This window comes from Rana temporaria, chromosome 8 (assembly GCF_905171775.1).
Source record: "Rana temporaria chromosome 8, aRanTem1.1, whole genome shotgun sequence".
Classification (NCBI taxonomy): domain Eukaryota; kingdom Metazoa; phylum Chordata; class Amphibia; order Anura; family Ranidae; genus Rana; species Rana temporaria.
The window spans coordinates 163378543-163404231 of record NC_053496.1 but is presented as its reverse complement, the minus strand read 5'-3'; the positions used below and the strand labels follow the sequence as shown (position 1 = coordinate 163404231).

The 25689-nt window shown below is 44.8% G+C and overlaps 1 protein-coding gene across 2 annotated transcripts in view; it reads left to right on the top strand.

Annotated features, from left to right (window-relative positions):
* Nucleotides 1–23802, top strand: part of LOC120909324 (zinc finger protein 135-like) — a 36151-nt gene extending 12349 nt beyond the window's left edge. Inside the window, exons 3-5 of one of the 2 annotated variants that reach the window (XM_040321071.1) lie at nt 353–505; nt 3352–3442; nt 20479–23802. In XM_040321071.1, the coding sequence (XP_040177005.1) occupies nt 353–505; nt 3352–3442; nt 20479–22907 (2673 nt within the window). In that variant the 3' untranslated portion in view covers nt 22908–23802. Of the gene's footprint in view, nt 1–352; nt 506–3351; nt 3443–20475 lie in introns of both variants that reach the window. The other variant, XM_040321070.1, reaches the window with a different exon arrangement.
* The last annotated feature ends 1887 nt before the right edge of the window (nt 23803–25689 follow it).

Here is a 25689-nt window from a genome sequence, read left to right as displayed (position 1 = left end):
TTGTTTATAGCGCAAAAAATAAAAACCGCAGAGGTGATCAAATACCACTAAAAGAAAGCTCTATTTGTGGGGAAAAAAGGACGCCAATTTTGTTTGGGAGCCACGTTGCACGACCGCGCAATTGTCTGTTAAAGCGACGCAGTACCGAATTGTAAAAACCCCTTGGGTCATTTAGCAGCATATTGGTCCGGTCCTTAAGTGGCTAAAGGATCGGCTGAGTAGTGTCACCCCGACAGTGGGCTTTAGCCCACTATACATGGAGCACTGAACAGTAGAATGACTTGTTATATATAATGTTTCCCTCTATGTAGTCCTGTTTAGTTTTACAATTGCCATCTATTCCAATATATAGGATTATGTCATTGTGAAGGAGTCCGGAGGCCACGTGAAATACAGCAGTGCCACACAGAGACCATTGGTGGAGCCTTGCTCTCAGTCGCAGGGGAACAACATCAAAAAGATCCTTGAAGTTACCAATAAGATCACTGAGCTGCTTGCAGGAGAGGTAAGTGGTGCAGTGAATTCTGGGACATTATCCAGTAACGAAAGGGATGTGTCTAGATGGTGACTATTAGACATGTGCATTCTTTTTCGTCTGAATTTCGGGTATTTTCGTTATCGTTTTAACAAACGAAAACAAACGCGCAAAATCTGAAATCCGAAAGATCCGACATAAAAAATGCTTTATTTTCGATTTCATTGCTACAACAGTTCGATATACCATATTTTCCGGCGTATAAGACGACTCGGCGTATAAGACGACCCCCTAATTTTCCAGGAAAAATTTTGGTTTTGGGATATACTCGCCGTATAAGACTACCCCCTTCATACTAGTCTTTCTGGAAGCTGAGGGGTAGCCAGAACAACCGCTGACAGAAACAGGCTTTTTTCAAGCCTCACTATGCCATTACATGCCCCCACTGTGCCATTACATGCCCCCACTGTGCCATTACATGCCCCCACTGTGCAATTACATGCCCCCACTGTGCCATTACATGCCCCCACTGTGCCATTACATGCCCCCACTGTGCCATTACATGCCCCCACTGTGCCATTACATGCCCCCACTGTGCCATTACATGCCCCCACTGTGCCATTACATGCCCCCACTGTGCCATTACTTGCCCCCACAGTGCCATCACTTGCCCACACAGTGCCATCACTTGCCCCCACTCACGTTTTGCAGGCCGGTGACAGTCTCCGTCTGCTGCGAGCGTCCATGATTTCAAAGCCGCGCCGTCTTCTCAGCGTGTCCTGTGATTGGCGGAACACAAATTTTCCCAGTAGCGCCTCTGTTCTGTGTTCCGCCAATCACGGGTGCCTTCTCATCTCGTCCGAGGATGAGAAGGCATCCGTGATAGGCGGAACACAAATTAGAGGCGCTGCTGGGAAGTTTTGTGTTCCGCCAATCACAGGACAAGCTGAGAAGACGGCGCGGCTTTGAAATTATGAACGATCGCAGCTGCACGGAGACCGTACCCGGCGTATAAGACGACCCCCGACTTTGGATGCATTTTTTTGCATCCAAAAAGTCGTCTTATACGCCGCAAAATACGGTAGATAGAAGATTCGACATGACGCTGACAATAGCGATCTGTGTCTATCGAACCTGCGGTCGAATGTGCCTAACCTTAACTCTATTAGTCCAAGATTATTCTACATAGAGGGAAAAGATTTGACATTATAGAGACAGTGTTGGGGTAGACCATTCGACATGAACGACGAAGATTCGACGAAGCAGCGAAAAACATACAAACGTCGAATCTGTCATTGAAGGCTTATGGTGTCTGTCGAAAGTTCTAAGAAGATTCGACAAGCAGCTAAACTGTACGACGCCGCAATTGTACATTTCCGGTCAAATGCTCAACCCATAGGCTATAGAAGAATTTGAATGTTAGTTGACTAGTAATAATAATTAATATAATTATTGCTAGTCATACAACATTAGAATTCTTTTATAGCTTGTAGGCGAAACATTCGACCGGAAATGTACGATTGCGGCGTCGTTCAGTTTAGCTGCTTGTCGAATCTTCTTAGAACATTCAACAGACACCATAAGCCTTCAATGACAGATTCGACCTTAAAGCGGAGTTCCACCCAAAAGTGGAACTTGCGCTTAATCCACTCCTTGCCCCCTTACATGCCACATTTGGCATGTAATTTTTTTGGTGGGGGAGTGGGGGCTTCAGGAGGAGTGGGACTTCCTGTCCTGTCCACTTCCGCCGAGGGCCTGCTAAGGCAAATAGCCTAATCGCCTTTCTGCAGCCCCTCCCTGCAGGCGATCGCCTGGGACACGTGACAGGTCCCAGGTGATCGCCTGTCCAATTGGATTGCGCCGCTCGCGCATGCGAAGTGCCGTTTGCGCATGCGCAGTGGGTGCCCGGCCGTGAAGCCAAAAGCTGTCGCGGCCGGTTGCCCACACTTGGAATGAAGACGCCGGCCGGAGAGGGGGGGGGGAGAGGAGCGGAGCGAGAGGAGCGGAGCTCCGGTTCCGGCGCGTCGCTGGAACGTGGAGCAGGTGAGTGTATGTTTATGAAAAGCCAGCAGCTACACTTTTTGTAGCTGCTGACTTTTAATAAACATAAAAAATGACTGGAACACCCCTTTAATTCGGATTTTCGGACGAATGCATTTTATAACGAAACAAAATAAAAACTAATTTCGGGAGTAACTACCGTATTTATCGCGGTATAACGCGCTCCCGCGTATACCGCGCACCCCTAAAGTGGCCCCCAATCCTGTGGAAAAAAGTTTTTTGTACTTACAGTTTTGGTGTCTTGCGCGGCATCCATCGGCGGCCTCGTCGGGTCCGGCGTCCTTCTGCGGCTTCAGGTGTCCTCTTCGGCGGGTCCGTCTTCGGCGGGTCGGGTGTCCTCTTCGGCGGGTCGGGTGTCCTCTTCGGCGGGTCCGGCATCCTTCTGCGGCGTCCTCGCGTCCTCCCCGCTCGTTTCCCGCCACGAGTTTGAATACTGCGCCAGCATATACCGAGCGCAGTACATCGTGTATCTTCGGGCAGGCTCGGCAACTGTACGCTCAGGACGTCAGTGCGAGAGGCGCCGAGACTGCCGGAAGATACACGAGTGTACTGCGCTCGGTATATGCCGGCGCAGTATTCAAACTCGTGGCCGGAAAGCGGGTATCGGCGTATATCGCGCACCCACGATTTTGCCCTGATTTTCAGGGCAAAATAGTGCGCGGTATACGCCGATAAATACGGTAAATATATTTATTTTTCGGACTAAAACAAAATTCCGAAACAAAATATTTGTGTTCACATATCTAGTGACTATACAGGTATGATTGTGTGGCTCGGCTTCCACAAAGGTATTACAGTCTGCGTTTTATTTACAGGAATGGGAATATTTAGAAGAGCATGATGGCCTTGAGAAGCAGCTGGACATTGTGGAAAGCCGGAGGAAGAAACAACAGCCTAGTTCAGAAGGTAAGAGGGGACTTTGAGAAGAAAACGGGAAAAAATCTGTAAAATAAAGTTCCTAGACCTGTTTAACCGCTTGCAGACCACTAGGCGGCGCACTTGCCGCCCCATCTGTACTGTGATTCAATACAGCACAAGTCGGTCAACAGGTCCTGGGCCATTATTTATGACCGGGACCCGCTGATCGGTTTAGCACATTTTTATTTAGTTTTTCTCCCTACTTTAATCAGCCACATCAATTAAATAAATTAATAAAATCGGCACACATTACACATTGTTACGCACACAGTTAACCCTTTGATTCAAATTCCAGTATATATACCATCCTTTGGTTTGTGTGAAATTTATAGCATTTACAATCAATATACACTTATTAGGATGTGTTTTTTTTTTCTATATACTAAAGACATGTAAATACATTTTGACTAAGATTTATGAAGACGTGTTTTTTTTTTTTTTATATATATATATGTTCCTAGCAGACAGTAAAACATTTAGGGGTAGATTCAGGTAGGGAGCGCGTATTTGTGTGCGGGCGTAACGTATCCTATTAACGCAAAGCCTCCGCAACTTTGACAGGCAAGTGCAGTATTCACAAAGCAAAGTTGCGGCGGCGTAGCGTAAATAGGCCGGCGTAAGCCCGCCTAATTCAAATGTGGAACATGTGGGCGTGTTTTATGTTAATTTATTGTGACCCCACGTAAATGACGCTTTTTACGAACGACGCATGCGCCGTCCGTGAAAGTATCCCAGTGCGCATGCTCCAAATTAACCCGCAAAAAGCCAATGCTTTCGACGTGAACGTAAATGACGCACAGCTCTATTCGCGAACGACTTACGCAAACGACGTAATCGACGGAAAATTCGACGCTGGCCCGACGTCCATACTTAAAGTGGAGGTTCCCCCTAAAAAAAAATTCTAACAATACATTGAGAAGACTGATTAAACTGCGGGTATGCTGTGTTTTTTTTTTTTTTTTTCGTACATACCTTGTTATCGCCGTTTCATCCCTCGGCTTCCAGGTATGATTCTTGCTGGACCTAGTTGATTGACGTTCCTCCGACTGGCGCATACTGCGCGTCACGACTTTCCGACAGAAGCCGAACATCATTGCGCAGGCGTCGTATAGAGTCGGCTCTATACGGCGCCTAAGCAGCGACGTTCTGCTTCTTTCGGAAAGTCGTGATGTCAAGTATGCGTCGGTCGGAGGAACGTCAATCAACTAGGAACGCCCAGACCCGCAAATATCATACCCGAAAAAACAGCATACCCGCAGTGTAATCAGTCTTCTCAATGTATTTTTCAATTTTTTTTTTAGGGGGAACCTCCACTTTAACATTGGCTGCGCCTCATATAGCAGGGGTAACTTTACGCCGGAAAAAGCCGAACGCAAACGGCGTATCTGTACTGCGACGGTCGGTCGTACGTTCGTGAATAGGCGTATCTAGCTGATTTACATATTCTAGGCGTAAATCGGCGTACACGCCCCTAGCGGCCAGCGTAAATATGCATTTAAGATACGACGGCGTGGGAGACTTACGTTGGTCGTATCTTAGAAAAATTCCGGCGTATCTGATTCTTTGATGCCTCACACTCAGGCCTCGTACACACGACAGAGTTTCTCGGCAGAATTCGTCGAGAATCTCGGTGAAGAGCCGGATTCTGTCGAGAAACTCGGTCGTGTGTACATTTTTGGCCCGATGGAGCCGCCGAGGAACTCGTCGAGCAAATAGAGAGCAGGTTCTCTATTTTCTCGATGGCAGTGGATTTTGGCTCGACGGGTTCTTCATCGGGCTGTTTTTTAAACGAGAAACTCGGTCGTGTGTATGCTAAGAAACTTGTCAAAAACTTAGACACTGGAGACCAACATAGGTAAAACTAGCGTTTGGATTGGAGATAGCACATTCGTGTCGCTTCCAACATTATTTAATCGTTTATTTGCAGCGCTTTACACAATTTTTCCTAAGGGCACAAAACAGCAATATAATAATTTTTTTTTAACGATATTCACACAGAGTTCCTTAAAATTAGGTGGAACCTTTTTCTTACTGGACTCAATATTTTTTTTTTTTTTTATTGTCACCTTATTTTGGTCGTGTGTTTTAAATCCTGATTTTAATCACCTTATTTTTTAATTTTTAAAAAATGATAATCCTTTTATTTTTTGTAATGTCAAGTTCCCCCCATAGAAACCTTATTGCTTTGTCTTATCTCATGTGTCCCTTTCAAATTACACCTTATATCCAATTTTTACAAAATAAGAACCTGCCTTCTCACTTGCAAAATTGAAATGTAAAAAAATACAAGGACAAGTATGAACTGTAAAAAAAAAATGTACCATTTATTTTGGTAATCAAAAAAAAATTGATAGGCAAAAGTCAGCACTGGAGAGCTTGCTGCCATTTGTGCACAGCCAGGTGTGGCCTGATGTGACTCGTGATCAGTTGGAGGCCAAAATGGGGACTTGAGAGGATCATTCAGGAAGTCACGCATCAAGGTCTTGGACTCCCCGAGGTCAGAAACTGGAGCAGGGCAGGCAGATGTCACCAGGTTGTGGTACTACAGCAGCCTGAACTCTGGTACACCACATGGAAGTAAGGGAGTCACTTTCTTGATTTCTTCAAGGCCTTCCTTGGTGGCTTCCCTGCAGCCTGCTCTTTCACCTTCTCTGCAGCCTTCTCAGCAGCCTTCCTCTTATGCCTGGCTGGAGGTGGTGCCACAGGGGTAGTACTCATGCCAGGAGGAGGAGTAGACGAAGGTGGTGGAGGATGAGTAGCCGACGGTGGTGGAGGAGGAGGTGGAGGAGGAGGAGGAGCAGTAGAAGGAGGAGGAGCAGTAGAAGGAGGAGGAGTAGAAGGAGGAGGAGCAGTAGAAGGAGGAGTAGAAGGAGGAGGAGCAGTAGAAGGAGGAGGAGTAGAAGGAGGAGGAGCAGTAGAAGGAGGAGTAGAAGGAGGAGGAGCAGTAGAAGGAGGAGGAGTAGAAGGAGGAGGAGTAGAAGGAGGAGGAGTAGAAGGAGGAGGAGTAGAAGGAGGAGGAGCAGTAGAAGGAGGAGGAGCAGTAGAAGGAGGAGGAGTAGTAGAAGAAGAAGAGGAAGAAGAATGTTCAGATGGAGCAGGAGAAGAAGAGGAAGAAGAATGTTCAGATGGAGCAGGAGAAGAAGAGGAAGAAGAATGTTCAGATGGAGCAGGAGAAGAAGAGGAAGAAGAATGTTCAGAAGGAGCAGGAGAAGAAGAGGAAGAAGAAGGTGGGGGAGCTTGAGAAGGAGCAGGAGAAGAAGAAGGTGGGGGAGCTTGAGAAGGAGCATGAGAAGAAGAAGAAGGTGGGGGAGCTTGAGAAGGAGCAGGAGAAGAAGAAGGTGGGGGAGCTTGAGAAGGAGCATGAGAAAAAGAAGAAGAAGAAGGTGGGGGAGCTTGAGAAGGAGCATGAGAAGAAGAAGAAGGTGGGGGAGCTTGGGAGTTATGTGGTGTGTGAGGATGGGGATGGCGGCAAATCACAGTGTCCTCTGTGAGAAGACCCCTCACCCCCTGATTTGCCAGGGTGATGAGGAGGCCCTCAAAGAGGAGGCGTTGGTCTAATGTCATTTCTGACATTTTGGCCAAAACAACTGTGACAAATCCCTCCTGAGCAGTGGGAGGCTGTTGCAGGGTTGCATGGGCATCCCGAATGAGGGCTAGTGAGGCGTCACGCACCCTTGTATCCCTCACCTGCCTTCTCGGACGCAGACGAAGAGGAGACACCTGGCATCTCGTGCTTGGCCCAGCAACCTCGTGCAACCCACTTGGGCCTGCCACCTCATCCGCTCCACTTGGGCCTGCCACCACGTTACTGATACTTGGGCCTGCAGCCTCCTCCAAGCCACTCACCCTGTCCTCCTCCTGCCTGGCATTTTCCTGATCCTCCTGCTGCCTGGTCTCGTCCTGTGTATGGAAAAAAAGTAAAGTTTTACTATTTTTTAACATTTTTGGTTTATTTATTTAAGCTCCTGACTGTTGCATTTTTTTTGGTCACGACTTAGCTAAGCCAATCATTCTGACCCATGTTTTATGGTCAATCACACCACAAAAATTCATGGCCAATACTGACAAATTTTTGGAATAACACTTTTATATCTAATTTTTATTTACCTTTAATATCTTAATTTACATCTCTTTAACAACATTTGAACACCACATATTTGCACATTGAAAGTACTATATACCTGGCTCCAGCTGGGCAAATCTGGATCTTCATCCAGGATGGAAGGCTGCTGAGAGGGTTCTTCTGCAGAGGGAGCAGCAGGTTGGCTGGAGGGAAGGCTGGAGCTTCTGTGGCTTCTGGGGCGAAGGCTAGAAAGTGACTCCCTAACCTCCAGGTGTTCATCCAGGAAGCTCAGTTTGCTGTAGTACCACAACTTGGGTTGAAATACCTGCCCTGCTCCAGCTCCAGACCTCATCGAAGCCAAGACCTTGTTGCGTGCCTTCCTGTAGGTGCCTCTCAAGGTCCCAATTTTGACCTCCAACTGGTCAGTTGTCACATCAAACCCCACCTGTCTCCGCACAAGTGGGAGCAGGCTCTCCAGTGCAGTTTTGCGCAATTCTCTATTTCGAGAGATGGGGTCTTTGGTGGCCCACAGAACAGGAAGTTCTTGCCACCTATCAATAAAGATCTCCAAGAAGTCGGGTTGGTTAAAGCGATTCATCTTTTCCTGTCCAAAACCAAGGATAAAAAAATAATGTCACTACACAATCTAGAAAGTCAATTACTCTTTCTCACAAGCTAGCCCTTAAAGGGTCACTAATGGATAACTATATTTTTTGAGGAAATTACTGTTTACAGTGTCTAGAGACATACAAGTGCATACATATAATGTGCCTCTAGTTTCACTTTTGGTTTTAAATTTAGTTATTGTTTCTGTGAAGTAAAGAGACACACAGAACCCAAAAAAAATAAAAGCAGGGCATATTTTAATTTCAAAAATTAGTAGCATTGTTTTGGTTGATTTTTAGACACACAGCTTAGACCACAGTGACAAGCTCCCCTGATAAATTTGAGAGGGAGCAGAACCAGGAAGTGATGATTTATGCAAATGATTACAGCTGCTTAAAAGCAAAAAGGGACAATGAGGACATGAAATCAAGACTGATATAATGTAAAGTTAGTTATTTCTGCCCCAAACAATTTTGGCTTAGTGCTCCTTTAAATGTCTGTCTTTCCTGAATATGCCACTGCTGTCCCAAGTTCGAAGCATACCTACACGCTTGTCGTTCAAACGTCTTTCTTACGCAACCCGGTCGTATGGACGCTACATGTGTTCGAGCCTTATATACACTCCGCACACGACATCCGCCCATGCTTAAAAAAAATTGATGTTTCCCCCCCGCCCCTTATCTTCCGTCGCAAAAACGACAAGGTGGAATTGGCAGCAGATCATGTTGGGTCAGTTCCTAGGAACCAGATGACCAGTTGTGTCGAACTAATAAGCCAGATCTCATCCTCATTTGTGTATGAAACGTTAGTTAGATAAAAGCACTCCGATATAGTTTGGTCAAGACATAAAAGCGACCATTTGCATCATGTTTTAACCGACTTGTTTTTAGAAGACATCCTGATGAGAACCGAGATTGCCCACACAACAGTAGTTGGATCAAAATGCATAATCAAAGCGTTGTTTACGTACGACGGCACTATAGCGGACCATTACCTTCAAATTTCAAACTGGCTATGTTGTAATTTCTGAACCTAAGATGTAGGCCACAAAATCATTCAATCAAGAAAAACATGTAAAATGTAGTTACATACCGGTCTTTGACCCGATCGTTATCTCCGCCGTCTTCCACAAACTGTGAACGCCCCTTTTACTCACGTGGTAGCCCTTTATACACGCGCATGTGGGACTTTACGCACGTCTCCCCGCCCCTGACGTTCATGGTATCGTATTTTCCCCGCCCCTTTTCCATCTTTTTTTTGTTGGAAGCACATGTTGGAGAATATGGCAGCACGGCGAATCAGTTGTAAGGCCTCCAACATGACCTTTGAGGAAATGGTGGAGATGGTCCTCATCCTCAAAGCAGAGGACTACGATGGGAGGCATGGGCCATATAAGTACCCGAACAAGGTCAAGGCCGCAATAATGGAGAAGGTGAGGAGGAGTCTCCATCGCAAATTTGGAGTGAAAAGGTCCAAGGAGCAGATCCGGAAAAGGTGGTGTGACCTCAAAAAACGGGAGCCGGAACAAATGAAGAGGATCAGGAGAGTGATTAGAAGAAGTAAGTTTGTTATATATTTTGTAAGATTTGTTCCGCGCCATGTTTTTTTTATTTCAGGTTGTACTGTAATATTTTTTTAGGCACAATAATTTGTCGTCAAACTGGACGTCCATTCTGAACGACTAAATATTGTGTTTTAAATCCTACAAATTATGACATTTTTTGAAAATTGTGGTGAGATCAATCGTGAAAATTATGTAGATGTGCTATTAAAACCACAAATCTTTTTTTAATAATTAAATATACAGTAAAAGGAGAGTCTGCTCAGCAGTCGGTGACACATGTGGACTCATTTGCATAATTGTTGTCCCCTTTAATAACCCATTTTGGGCTTCACACAGAGCTGAGGTGATCCAGTGTATACTTTGTTGGCTTACATGTTTAAAAGTAGACCAAAGCTACAAGATTTGTCAGGATCTTTGTGAATGCCTTCAATCCTGTGTTTTGCCCTGAGGGGTTTTTCTAAACATCAATAGTCCCAGAAATTTTATAAAGTGAATCATATTCCTCTTTCAGGCCTATAAGCTCTAAAAATCCTGTTTCCATTTTCTTCATTCTCGTAGGGCGTCATGAAGCTTCAACACGGGAGCACCAAGTCAGCACGCAAGCCACACCCCCGAGGGATGGTGATGATGCGCAGCCTGCCACCACATCAGGTAAAGTAACATATAACTAACCCAGCTTCAGGTAATGTAGATGTAGGCCTGCCTAATTTAAATAAATTGTTTTGTCCCACATTTCAGGATCAGGTGGTGGCTTGGACAGGCATACAAAACAGATGCTGATCTCGGAAATATGGGCCTGCAGAGAAGAGGTGGAGGAGATATATTTGGCCAACAGAAAAAATAATGAAAGAGCAAGGAGGGTGGAAACTAAATTAAAAAATTTATTGGATGTATTGGGGAGAGTCTGAATCTTAAAAAAATACCCAAAAAAAATTTAAAGAGCAGATTTTGAAGTTTATTTAATAAAAAAAAAACCAAAAAAATAATAAAACCAGATTTTAGACTTTATTTAATAAAAAAAAAACCAAAAAAATAATAAAACCAGATTTTACACTTTATTTAATAAAAAAAAAAACAAAAAAATAATAAAACCAGATTTTACACTTTATTTAATAAAAAAAAAAAAAAAAAAATTACAAAAATGATTGTATATTGTATGAGAAAAATCACCCACAAAAATACAAAAATGATTGTATATTGTATGAGAAAAATGACCAAAAAAAATACAAAAATGATTGTATATTGTATGAGAAAAATCACCCACAAAAATACAAAAATGATTGTATATTGTATGAGAAAAATGACCAAAAAAAATACAAAAATGATTGTATATTGTATGAGAAAAATCACCCACAAAAATACAAAAATGATTGTATATTGTATGAGAAAAATGACCAAAAAAAAAACAAAAATGATTGTATATTGTATGAGAAAAATCACCCACAAAAATACAAAAATGATTGTATATTGTATGAGAAAAATGACCAAAAAAAATACAAAAATGATTGTATATTGTATGAGAAAAATCACCAAAAAATATACAAAAATGATTGTATATTGTATGAGAAAATATACCATAAATTTTTGTAGGGTATTTATGAAAAAATAAAAATACATAAATTAAGAAAATAAAGAGCTTTTGAACCTCAAAAAAGTGTGTGGTGTTTTTCATAAAATACGTAAAATTTTATATGTGTTTGGTTTGGGGGTCACCTGGGAAATGTTTGCTAGTTGATAATGAAAATACACTTAGTTACACTTAGTAAAGAACTCCAAACAACACAAGCAAGACATAACAAGTTTAGAAAAAAGATTAGGATTTATTTTTTTGAAAGCTACAATTATGGCAAATTTGATTGAGATGGTATTGCCCCCCTACCCATGAAATAGTCCATGTATTTGTCCCGGACTTCACGGGCACTCTGGGGGGGCAGTCCTGTGTGGCCAGCTTCAAGGCCCGCCAAAGTTTCTGCAGGGGTCAAATGTTGTGCCTCGGGCCCAACCAGGGCCATATAATTTGGAGATTGTCTCCGCAAAAAATTATGCAGAATGCAGCAGGCAAAAATAATTGTATTCCACTTATATTCCGCCATGTGGAGAGAGGTGAGGAAAAGGCGGAACCGGCTGGCCATGATGCCAAAAGCGTTCTCAACCACTCTACGTGCTCGGCCCAGCCGGAAATTAAAGACCCTCCTCTCTGGGGTGAGGGTGCGCTGAGGGTATGGCCTCATAAGATGGGGTCCCAGGGCAAACGCTTCATCAGCCAGGAAAACAAATGGCAGGCCTTCTACATTCTGGTCATCCGGTGGCAATGACAGATCATCATCCTGAAGGCGAAGCGCGAACTCCGTCTGCCTGAAGGCTCCCCCATCCGATACCCGTCCATTCATCCCGACATCCACAAAAAGGAATTCATACTGTGCTGACACCACCGCCATCAGCACAATACTGTTGAACCCCTTATAATTAAAGAACTGGGATCCTGAACGGGGTGGAGGCACGATGCGGACGTGCTTCCCGTCGATGGCTCCCCCGCAGTTGGGGAAGTTCCATCGGGTCTGGAAGTCCAAAGCCACAGACTGCCACTCCTGTGGTGTGGACGGAAGCTGGGGAAGAAAAAAAGAAAAAATTAGCCACATAACCTTGCAAGCAGATTATACAAAGACATTATAAGCATTATAACATTTCTGGGAACTAGCATATTATATCTAAATATATTTAGCCAATTAACACATTAAACACCCCCTCTGATGGGCCAATGCCCAAGTTTGGGGGAGGGCTAGATGAGTTTGGGAGTACTAAAAAAAATTAATTTTGATTATTGGTGAACATAGACTTTACAACACATTTTGGAGGGGAGGGCTAGATGAGTTTGGGAGTCCTAAAATTTAAATTAAAAAAAAAAAAATATTGGTGAACATAGACTTTACAACACATTTTGGAGGGGAGGGCTAGATGAGTTTGGGAGTCCTAAAATTTAAATTAAAAAAAAAAAATATTGGTGAACATAGACTTTACAACACATTTTGGAGGGGAGGGCTAGATGAGTTTGGGAGTCCTAAAATTTAACTAAAAATTAAAAAAATATTGGTGAACATAGACTTTACAACACATTTTTGAGGGGAGGGCTAGATGAGTTTGGGAGTACAAAAATAATATAATTATGATTATTGGTGAACATAGACTTTACAACACATTTTGGAGGGGAGGGCTAGATGAGTTTGGGAGTCCTAAAATTTAAATAAAAATTAAAAAAATATTGGTGAACATAGACTTTACAACACATTTTTGAGGGGAGGGCTAGATGAGTTTGGGAGTACAAAAATAATATAATTATGATTATTGGTGAACATAGACTTTACAACACATTTTGGAGGGGAGGGGGGGGACATTACAATGGATATAACACAATACATTGGGAAGTGACTAGACTAGGTAGGTTGGGGCCCAGGATAGCATGCTGGGGAGGTAAGTGATGGAAAATATGCATGTAGGCCAAAAAAGGGGCATCAAAGTTTACATCATGCATGGGGGCAAAGGGGACATTCACAGCATATTCCAGACATGGTAATTAGGGAAGGAAGAGATAACTACAAGACATTAGCATACATTATAGACATAAAATTTGATATTAAAGGACCAAACTTACCCTCATATATTCCTCCTGCAGAACCTGGATGATGGCAGAGCAGGTGTCAGGAATGATGAGGCCCAGAGCCTGGGGGGAGATGCCCGTGGAGAACTTTAAGTCCTGAAGGCTTCTCCCAGTTGCCAGATAACGGAGGGTGGCAACTAGCCTCTGCTCAGCACTGATGGCTTCCCGCATAACGGTGTCCTGCCTGGTAATATAGGGGGACACCAAAGCCAACAGGTGCTGAAAGACGGGATCAGACATCCTCAGGAAATTCCTGTAATCAACAGGATTATTTTCCTGAAGCTCCCGCAGCAAAGGCATGTGAGAGAATTGGTTCCTACGGAGCAACCAATTCTTGGTCCATGAACGTGTCCTCCTCCTGTTCATGAACTCCTCATTGTCTAGGTCATAAACAAACAGACCTATAGACAGAAGATGCTTAGCACGAAGTCGGCGACGACTAGGTGCCTGCAACATGGCTACAAGGCTAGTTACGAACGACAAATCAGAATTGCACTAAACAGACCGCAGTGAAGAACAGCAAGACCTATGAAGAACGACCCTGACAATGAAAAACGCGGGGACAGGACCGCAATGTAAAACAATACGACCTGACCGCACGTCTCGATTGCCTAGATACGACCCACACAAGTACAAACTGAACGGCAGAGATCAATCTGAAAGCACAAAGACTGAAAAGCACGAATCGTCACTCACCAAACTTTTACTAACACGCGTAAACACGGAATCAGCAAAAGGAGCCCCAAGGGTGGCGCCAACAAAATCAAACCTCCCCTTTATAGTCGCGTCATACGTCGTGAGCGTCATCGCGCCGGAGAACGACAAGATTTTGGTATGTTACGTGTGTACGCAAAGCAAGCCTGCCGAGCTTCTCGACAAGTTCAACAAGGAACTCGTCGAGGAACTCGACGGGCTTGGCACGTCGAGTTTCTCTGTCGTGTGTACGAGGCCTCAGAGATACGACGGCGTATCTGGAGATACACCGTCATATCTCCTACCTGAATCTGGCCCTTAGTGTTTATATTAATAATTTTTTTTTTTTTTTTCAGTCTTTTTTTTTTTTTTTTACATAATAAAAATAAAAAAAACCCCAGTGGTGACAAAATACTATCAAAAGAAAGATCTATTTGTGTGAAAAAAAAAATCATGTAAATTTGATTTGTGTACAGTGTTGCATGACCACGCAATTACCAGTTAAAGTAGCAGAGTGCGAAATGCCCTAGTCATGAAGGGCATGATCTTCCGTAGGTTTATTTTATTAATTTTTTCCCCAATTACATAGTGCCTGTGGTCAGTAGGAGGAAGAATAGTGACTCCTCATGGGTATTGGTGGGAGATATAGTACCCCATCGTTGGTGTCATTGGTAGAGTGCAAGGAATACTGCCTCATCATTGAGAGGAATAGTGCCTGGCTTGTTGGTGTCAGTGGGAGAAAAAGTGCTCCATTGTTGGTGTCAGTGAAAGGAATAATATATCTCATCATTGGTGTCAGTCGAATGAATAGTGTACCATGGTTGGTGTCATTAAAGGAATAAGTGCCCCCAAGGTTGGTGTCAATGGAAGGAATGATGTCTTTATGGTTTCAGTGGAAGGAATAGTTCCCCATTGTTGGTGTTAGTGGAAAGAATACTGCCCCATTGTTGGTATTCATGGAAATAATTGTGCCCCATTATTGGTGTCTGTGGAAAGGAATAGTGCTCAAATATTGGTGTCAATGGGAGGAATAGTTCCCCATTGTTGGTGTCGATGGCAGGAAACATGCCCCACTGTTGGTGTCGGTGTAAGGAATAATGTCCAAATTTTGGTGCCAGGGGAAGGAATAGTGTCCAAATGTTGGTGCCAGTGGAAGGAATAGTATCCAAATTTTGGTGCCAGTGGAAGGAATAGTGTCCAAATTTTGGTGCCAGTGGAAGGAATAGTGTCCGCATTTTGGTGCCAGTGGAAGGAATAGTGTCCAAATTTTGATGCCAGTGGAAGGAATAGTGTCCAAATGTTGGTGCCAGTGGAAGGAATAGTGTCCAAATTTTGGTGCCAGTGGAAGGAATAGTGTCCAAATTTTGGTGCCAGTGGAAGGAATAGTGTCCAAATGTTGGTGCCAGTGGAAGGAATAGTGTCCAAATGTTGGTGCCAGTGGAAGGAATAGTGTCCAAATTTTAGTGCCAGTGGAAGGAATAGTGTCCAAATGTTGGTGCCAGTGGAAGGAATAGTGTCCAAATGTTGGTGCCAGTGGAAGGAATAGTGTCCAAATGTTGGTGCCAGTGGAAGAAATAGTGTCTAAATTTTGGTGCCAGTGGAAGGAATAGTGTCCAAATCTTGGTGCCAGTGGAAGGAATAGTGTCCAAATTTTAGTGCCAGTGGAAGGAATAGTGTCCAAATGTTGGTGCCAGTGGAAGGAATAGTGTCCAAATGTTGGTGCCAGTGGAAGGAATAGTGTCCAAATGTTGGTGCCAGTGGAAGGAATAGTGTCCAAATTTTGGTGCCAGTGGAAGGAATAGTGTCCAAATTTTGGTGCCAGTGGAAGGAATAGTGTCCAAATGTTGGTGCCAGTGGAAGGAATAGTGTCCAAATCTTGGTGCCAGTGGAAGGAATAGTGTCCAAATGTTGGTGCCAGTGGAAGGAATAGTGTCCAAATGTTGGTGCCAGTGGAAGGAATAGTGTCCAAATTTTGGTGCCAGTGGAAGGAATAGTGCCCAAATTTTGGTGCCAGTGGAAGGAATAGTGTCCAAATTTTGGTGCCAGTGGAAGGAATGGTGTCCAAATGTTGGTGTCCGTGGAAGGAATTATGCCTCGTATCAGTAGAAGGAATAATCCTCCAAAGGCCAGTTAAAGGCAAACAAAGGGCCACAGTTTGGAGACCACTGCTTTAATGGCCTTCAACACCATTTTGTTAACAATTTGTTTCAAAATTCATATCTTCAGCTTTGGAGTCCCTTTTTCACTTTATTTTGTCTATTTTTCTTATGTTGGTCAGGAATTAAAAATCTGCTACTGCTACTATAATCCTAAGTAGGCCTTATAACTACAGTGAAGAAAATAATTATTTGATCCCCTGCAGATTTTGTTAGTTTGCCCACTTACAAAGAAATTAAGGGTCTATAAATTTTATCATAGGTGTATTTGAAATGATAGTGACAGAATATCAACCAAAATCCTGAAAACACACACGATACAAATGTTATAACATGAGGTGCAGTTCAGTGAGTAAAATAAGTATTTGATCCCCGAGCAAAACATGACTTAGTACTTGGTGGAGAAACCCTTGTTGGCAAGCATAGAGGTAATGCGTTTTTTGTAGTTGGTTGCAACACATCTCAAGAGGAATTTTGGTCCTCTCTTCTTTATAGATCTCAAAATCCTTAAGGTTTTTTGGCTGTCGCTTGACAATGCAAAGTTTTGTATCCCTCCATAAACTTGCTATAGGATTAAGGTCTGGAGACTGCCTAGGCCACTCCATGACCTTAATGTGCTACTTCTTGAGCCACTCCTTTGTTGCCTTGGCGGTATGTTTTGGGTCATTGTCGTGCTGGAAGGCCCATCCTTGACCCATCTTCAGGGTTCTGGCTGAGGGAAGAAGGTTCTCATCCAAGATTTTACAATACATGGCCCCGTCTGTTGGCCCCTCAATGCGGCAAAGTCGGCCTGTACCATTCGCAGAGAAACCATCCAAAAGCATAATGTTTCCACCTCTGTGCTTGACTGTAGCGAGGGTGTTCTTATGCCGCGTACACACGGTCGTTTTTCGGCATGAAAAAAAATGACATTTTTCAGCATGTCCAAAAAACAAAGTTTTTGCAACTTCATCATTAAAGACGATGTTGCCCACACACCATCGTTTTAAAAAAATGACGTACAACACGTACAACGGCACTTTGAAGGGGAAGTTCTATTCGCCTTTGGGCTGCTTTTAGCTGATTCCTTGTTAGTAAAAGACGATTCGCGCTTTTTTGTCTGTTACAGCGTGATGAATGTGCTTACTCCATTATGAACGGTAGTTTTACCAGAACGAGCGCTCCCGTTTAATAACTCGCTTCTGAGCATGCGCGGGTTTAAAACTTAGTTTTAGCCCACACACCATAATTTTTTAAAACCCGAAAAACTAAATTTTTTAAAACGACATTAAAAAATGCAGCATTTTCGATTTTTTTTTTTTTTGGTCGTTTTTCAGAAGCCGAAAAACGTTGTGAAGCCCACACACGATCATTTTAAATTACGTTTTTAAAAGCGTTGTTTTTTTCATGCCGAAACATGATCGTGTGTACGCGACATTAGAGTCATAGGGCCAGATTCAGAGAGAGATACGACGGTGTATCTCCTGATACACCGTCGTATCTCTGAGTTAGGCCGGTCGCATCTATGCTACTGATTCATAGAATCAGTTACGCATAGATATGCCTAAGATCCGACAGGTGTAACTGTGTTACACCGTCGGATCTTAACTGCAATTTAAAAATGGCCGCTGGGGGCGTTCTCGCTGATTTACGCCGAGAATATGTAAATTGGCGAGATACGCCAATTCACGAACGTACGCGGGCCCGACGCAGTGTTTTTACAACGTTTACATAAGGGTTTTCCCGGCGCATAGTTACCCCTGCTTCTATGAGGCGCAGCCAATGTTAAGTATGGCCGTCGTTCCGGCGTCAATTTTTTTTTTTTTTACGTCGTTTGCGTACGTCGACTCGCAAAACCGCTCGTCGCAAGTTACGCTCACGCCAAAACCAATGACGTCCTAGCGACGCCATTGGGAGCAATGCACGCCGGGAAAATTTGTGGACGGCGCATGCGCAGTTAAATCGGCGCAGGGACGCGCCTGATTTAAATGCTACACTCCCCCTAGCCGCGGAATTTGAATTCCGCGGGGGGATTCAAGATACGCCGCCGCAAGTTTGGAGGTAAGTGTTTAGTGAATTACCCACTTGCCACTAAAACTTGCGGCGGCAGATCTTAAATCAGATAGATTACGCGGATCTAAAGATCCGCTGATCTATCTGACTCTGGCCCATAGTCAGCATTTTTCTTCTTCCAAACACGGAGAGTCGAGTCAATGCCAAAGAGCTAAATTTTGGTCTCATCTGACCACAGCACTTTCTCCCAATCCTTCTCTGAATCATTTTAGATGTTCATGGCAAACTTCGGACCGGCTGTCAGACTTTGAAACCTATATAGGGCAATCGGTGCTTGTAAGGCCCCGTACACACGGCCGAGGAACTCGACGTGCCAAACACATCGAGTTCCTCGGCCAGTTCAGCCCTGAAGCCGCCGAGGAGCTCGGCGGGCCGAGTTCTCCCATAGAACAACGAGGAAATTGAGAACATGTTCTCTATTTCCTCGCCGAGGTCCTCGTCGGCTTCCTCGGCGAAATTGTACACACGGCCGGGTTTCTCGGCAGAATTCAGCCAGAAACTCGGTCGGAAGCTGAATTCTGCCGAGGAAACTGGTCGTGTGTACGGGGCCTAACTCTCCCACCGCACTGATCGCCCAGGTATCGGGTGAAGTATCGGAGCAATTGCCCAAGTACATGTACTTGGGCAAATGCTCGGTACCGATACTAGTATCGGTTTCGGGACAACCCTAGTGGAAACATTATGCCTTGGGTCTGTTTCTCTGTTAAAGGTACAGGCCGACTTTGCCGCATTGAGGGGTCAATGGATGGGGGCCATGTATTGTAAAATCCTGGATGAGAACCTTCTTTCCTCAGCCAGAACACTGAAGATGGGGTCTTCCAGGTCTAGCCAGTCTCCAGACCTCAATCCTATAGAACATTTATAGAGGGATCTGAAAACTTTGAGTTGCCAAGCGGCAGGCTTAAGAAACCATAAGGATTTAGAGAAGATCTGTAAAGAGTGGACCAAAATCTCTCCTGAGCTGTACCTGGTAACCAACTACAAGTAATGCCTTGCCTATATGCTTGCCAACAAGGGTTTCTCTACCAAGTACTAAGTCATGTTTTGCTCGGGGATCAAATACGTATTTTACTCACTGAAATGCAACTCAATTTATAAAACATTTGTATCATGTTTTTCTGGATTTTCGGTTGCCATTTAGTCTCTATCATTTAAAGCACACCTATGATAACATTCTAGACCAGGGGTGGCAAACACAAGGCCCGCAAGACCTTGCCATGTGGCCCGCGCAACGGGCTGTCCGTTGCCTCTAGTGATGCAACGGATCGTGACCGATCCGTGATCCGCGGAGCGCACCGTTGCCTCGGCTTAGGAAAGGCCGCGGCTTCGGCTTAGCTCCGGAGCGGTCGGCCATCTTGGTACACCTGGCTCCTATGATGGACGTCCTGGAGATCCAATCACAGGACCGCGTCCATCATAGGCGCCGCAGACTCCAGAAGGCGGCAATTACAAGCCTCCTCGACACCATGCACTAGGGAGCAGAATATGACAACACTAGTGCATGGGCGGGCTCTCCTCTCCTCCTTTTTGGCTGACTGGCTGCTGTGACACATGTCAGGTAGGTCCATGTTACATGTATGTCAGGTAGGTGAGGTCCATGTATGTCAGGTAGGCCATGTATGTCAGGTAGCCCATCCCATCATACCCCATCCCATCCCACTCCACCCCCACCATATGCCATCCTATACCACCCCATCCCGTCCCCATCCCATCCTACGGCATCCCATCCACCCCCATCCCATCCTACCCCATTCCATCCCATCTCATCCCACCCCACCCCACCCCACCCCATCTCATCCTACCCCACCCCATCCCATCCCAGGGTGGATGGAAGGAGGGTGCAGAGGTCAGATATTGCACACGGTCCATAGCATACTCCTGTATCCTGCATTTCGTACGCAGCAAACTCCTGAATCCTGCGCTCCATAAAACCAGTAATAAACAAATGCAGTGACAATTATTTATGATAATAGTGGACACGTAGTCTTACAGATACAACCGGCCCTTTGAGGGCATAATACTGCTAATGCGGCCCCCAATGAATTTAAGGGTCTAGAACAGGGATGGCAAACTCAATTTCTTTGTATGTGGGCAAACTTACAAAATCTGCAGGGGGGGGGGGGGGGGGGGGGACTACCGCTGATCATTTCTCTTTAACACTTTGCTAGCTTTATATCTTGATCTATGATTGATTTACCCTCTAACTCTTTTTCTATTTTAATTTCTCTGAAGCAGACTCCTCAACGAGCAGTAGCGAGTCTGCAGTGTTCCACCCAGCTTCTGTTCCTGTGTACATCAGCAAAGACCGAGGCATCATCACAGTCAGTCCTCACAACTCCTCCTTCAAAGTGGTCCAAAGCAGTTCAAAACCCACTATTGTCACAGCCACTGCCTCACCCACGGAAGGCTTTAAGCTCCCTGAAATTTACATTCACATTCCAACGGATCAGATCGACTATGAGCCCGTTCCTAACGACTTCTCATCTTATGCTCCAGAGAATTTTTCGAGTTTGGACCTCTGTAAGCCTGTGGTCCATAGCGATGAAATGTCCACATCTGGTGTCAGAGAAAAGCTTACACAGTTGGATTTTATGGCTGTTAAGGTCAAAGAAGAACCACAAGATTGGGATGAGGAACACCTTGGAGTGCAGAGGGAGGAGGAACAGATGGAGCACTTGCCTCACAGGTCAGAAAGCGAACCATCATTGTTTACAGAAAGTATTACGGAGTCCAATCATGGTTCATTTACTTCTACATACATAAAGCAGGAGCCAGCTTCATATGAAGAAAGGCAACTGACAAACTCTGATATTGCTTCATTGGCACACTACTCACAGGTACAAAAGCTGTCGGACCCCTCCACCAGTGAGAACTTTTCAAACACAAATGGCATGCTGACTAGCGGAAATTCACGTGTGCGGTATGTGTCTGCTCGCATCAAGGAAGAACCTGAAGATGGCATCACATGCGAAGATGATGTTTTAATGGATGCAGCTAACCGAGGCCTATCTCCTGCCTCTTCTTTCCTGGGAGCACACATTGAGGAGGTCTCCTACAAATATTATTTGGCACATTCCAGCAATGCCCAACCAGAAACGGACAATCCAGAGAAGCCCTTTTGTTGTTCAGAATGTGGCAAGTGCTTCAAGTACAGCAATCTTTTGATGCACCACGCCAAGTCCCATCAGAAAAAGCCTCTAATCTGCTGCGAATGTGGGAAACAGTATTCATGCAAGACAGAGTTTGAGATCCATCGGAGGATTCACACGGGCGAAAAACCGTTTGAGTGTTCAGAGTGTGGAAAGGGCTTCAGGAGGAAGTCGCATATGTTGCGTCATCGGCGAATTCACGGAGACAAGCAGCTCTTTCCGTGTCCAGAATGTACCAAGTGTTTCCACCGTCTAGATGTCCTCAATCAACACCGTAAAATACACAGGGCTAACCCACCAATCTGTGATATGGAAAGCCTGCACGCAAGTATTATGGACAACTCGATATCCAACAACGATGAAGATATGCCATCTCAAAACCAATCAGATTATGAGGAAAATGTTGGCTTTGCCTGTCCGGAATGTGGCAAGTGTTTTCACTCTTTGCATGTTCTCGAACAACATCGTAAAGTGCACCAAGCCAACACTACTAGTTCTGATGTGGAAGACACCGATGACATGAACCACGTGCTCGCAAATGGTCAAGAGGAGTCTCAAAATACAACCCATGAAGAAAACGTTGGCTTTGCTTGTTCAGAATGTGGGAAATGTTATAATGAGATGTCGCAACTAGAGAAACACCAACGAGTACACATGGGAGAAAAGCCATTCTCCTGCACTGAATGTGGCAAATCCTTCCGATTTGAGGCCCTTTTGGAGTTGCATTGGGGAAGCCACATTGCCACAATCTCTTGTCCTGAGTGTGGCAAGAACTTTGCCAGCCAGAGCCTTCTAAAATACCATCTGAAGGTCCATGCAGGGGCCAATGAGTGCATCTGCTCAGAGTGCGGAAAAGAATTTCCAAGCCGCTCACAACTCGTTGACCACTACCGGACTCATACTGGAGAGAAACCTTACATGTGCCCGGAATGCGGAAAGTACTTTAGGCGGAAGGCGCATGTGGTTAGGCATCGGAAGATTCACGCAGGAAATAAACCATACTCTTGCCTGGAATGTGGAAAGTGCTTTGAGAGCCAGGAATTTCTGAGCCGCCACACCAAAATGCACCGGCGGAAAAGGCCACACTCGTGTTCCCAGTGTGGCAAAAGTTACACTAAAAAGTCCCACCTTTCCCGCCACCAGCGTACCCATGCTAAAGAATCTCCATATACTTGTGGCGAGTGTGGCGAGTCCTTCCAATACCCCGCCCTCCTGAATCACCACTTAAAAGTCCACACTGGTCAAACCAACTACAACTGTCCTGTGTGTGACAAAAGCTTTGGCTCCCAGTTGGCAGTGTCCAGACACCAGAAGACCCACGCCAAGGAGAAGTCTTTTATTTGCATGGAATGCGGAAAGAGTTTTACCTTCTATTCCCACTTCATGAGACATCAAGCCACTCACACAGGAGAAAAACCTTACGAGTGCCAGGAGTGTGGAAAGCGGTTTACTCGTGATGCACACCTTGTCCGACATAAGCGAACCCACAATAGTGGAAGAGCTTCACAAGTTTGAGTTGACAGAAAAAAAAACTGGTTTAGATTACAAATTATTTATTACCTTTTTTTAGTTTTATGTTATATTATGTTTTATGTAGCATGAGATGCAATGATTTTGGTCATTTTTATGTATATTTGAAATCTCAAATAGGGACTTTGCTTCAAAGGGGACCTGTCACATATGAACAGTGGAGGACCAAACCAAAAATGGATAAATCCGTCCACTGGCAGCCAGCGACGTGCCACCTTTGGACAGACCAATAGAAATGATGAGAAAATTACCAATTAAAATGGGCAGCATCCTGTTGTTTCTATAGTCAGGTCTTGGAACTCTCAGTGTTCCCGTGGAATCTTTTAGCTCATGTCAAAATAAGGTTGTGTATGTTACTACGGGAACAGTGATCAACGATTGGAAGCCATACATAGTTTGTAGGTAGCCAAAAAGGATTATACTACGTTGTCATTTTTTTAGTTGTCTAGATGTTTTACTCTGATAGAATGTGAAGGTTTATTCTCGTCCCACAGTTACTTGTTACTTCCTCATCTCCTTCCTGTGCCGGAAAGCATCTACCCACAATTTCCTTTTGCTTAAGAAGCTGTGATAACTTTGAGATATTTAGGGGAACCTGTCAGGACAGTTACCCGCCAAGACGAAGCTTCCATTTCATCATTTCTAGAAGCAGCATTACATCCAGGGAAGGCTCAGCATGCTGTTCTCTGATAATGGTTCTGATTTCCTCCAGTATTTGGTGTACATTTTTATCTGTTCTTGTATTATGCAATTTAATTTATTTTTGCTTTTAGCATGGTATGTGGCTTAGAAGGCACCAATGTTTTGGATGCGAGTTGTCATCGCAATGGTACTTATGATGTGGTAGTCATTTGCCTGCGGTTAACTCTTGGGGTGGGGGGGGGGCGGTGGCTAGGTTCAAATTGAAAGGGTCATTTTGGGGGTTAAGTTAAAGTGGTTGTCAAGGTTAAAAGTCTTTGGCCCAGATTCAGGTAGTGGCGCGCACTGGAGCTACGCTTCATTCACGAAGCATTTGCTCCGTAATTTGCAGCGGCGTTTCGTAAAAGGGGCCGGCGTAAGCGTGCGTAATTTAAATGATCCCGTAGGGGGCGTGGATCATTTAAATTAGGCGCGTTCCCGCGCCGAACGTACTGCGCATGCTCCGTCGGGAAAATTTCTCTTTCGTTCATAGACGGACACAGCCTTCATTGACCTTAAGGTTATGCTTCTTCCTACCAGGAGACTCCTGGTAGGAAGAAGCATAACCCTAAGGTCAATGAAGGCTGTGTCCGTCTATGAACGAAAGAGAAATGGATTTTACGGTGAGTACAAAAATCCTTTTTTCCCCGACGTGCATTGTGGTAAATGACGTCGCAAGGACGTCATTGGCTTCAACGTGAACGCAAATGGCGTCCAGCGCCATTCACGAACGAGTTACGCAAACGACGCTAATTTTGAAAATCGCGACGCGGGAACGACGTCCATACTTACCATTGGCTGCGCCTCCTAATAGCAGGAGCAGCCTTACGGCGAAAACGACGTACGCAAACGACGTAAAAAACGAGCGCCGGCCGTGCGTACGTTTGTGAATTGGCGTTAGTATGCAATTTGCATACTCTACGCTGACAACTACGGGTGCGCCACCTAGCGGCCAGCGTCAGAATGCACCCTAAGATACGACGGCATAAGAGACTTATGCCAGTGGTATCTTAGGCTACAGTCGGTGTATCTAGCTTTCTGAATACAGAAAGTTGATACGCCGGCGCTACTTAGCAATTACGCTGCGTATCTATGGATACGCAGACGTAATTGCTTGCTGAATCTACCCCTTTAACTTTAACTTATTCTCTGCATTAAGGTACAAAAACCTTCCAAAATTAGCTGCCCCCCCCGGCCAAATGCTTACCCGAGCCCAAACTAAATCAAGTGCTGTGCCTGAGAGCAGTATCGCTGCTCTCTCTCTCCTCATTGGATATGGAGCAAATAGGTCCTGCTGCTGTTAATCAAATCCGTGATGGGGGGTGGGGCTGAGCCAGGCTCTGTGTATCTGTAGACACACACATCCTGGCTCGTAAGCAGGCCTGCATGTCTGTCCCACAGCAAGCACATGCTATGGGGGCAAACACTGAAGAGGAGGAGTGGACAGCGCCAGCAGGGAACCCGAGAGGAGGATGTTCGGGGCCACTCTGTGCCATACCATTGATTTTTTTGTAACACTTGTAAGTGTACGTAAACCCTTATTTAAAGTGGTTGCAAACCTAGAAAGTCAAATACAAATAGAACACTAAATCAAATAAAGAACAAGGGCACAAATCATTTGTGCATAGTATGGCAGGTAGAAAAACATCATGTCATCTGTAATCCTCAATACCCAGAGAGGGAGACCTTGGAGAATACGGAGAGGGAGACCTTGGAGAATACAGAGAGGGAGACCTTGGCGCAGGGGTTGACAAATTTGCTTGGAATCTAGGAGCCAGCTAAAAAAGTTAGGAGCCAGAAAACGCGCCCCGTCCCGACGAGCTTGCGCGCAGAAGCGAACACATACGTGAGCAGCGCCCGCATATGTAAACGGTGTTCAAACCACACGTGAGGTATCGCTGTGATTGGTAGAGCGAGAGCAATAATTCTAGCCCTAGACCTCCTCTGTAACTCAAAACATGCAACCTGTAGAATTTTTTAAACGTCGCCTATGGAGATTTTAAAGGGTAAAAGTTTGTCGCCATTCCACGAGCGGACGTAAATTTGAAGCGTGACATGTTGGGTATCAATTTACTCGGCGTAACATTAT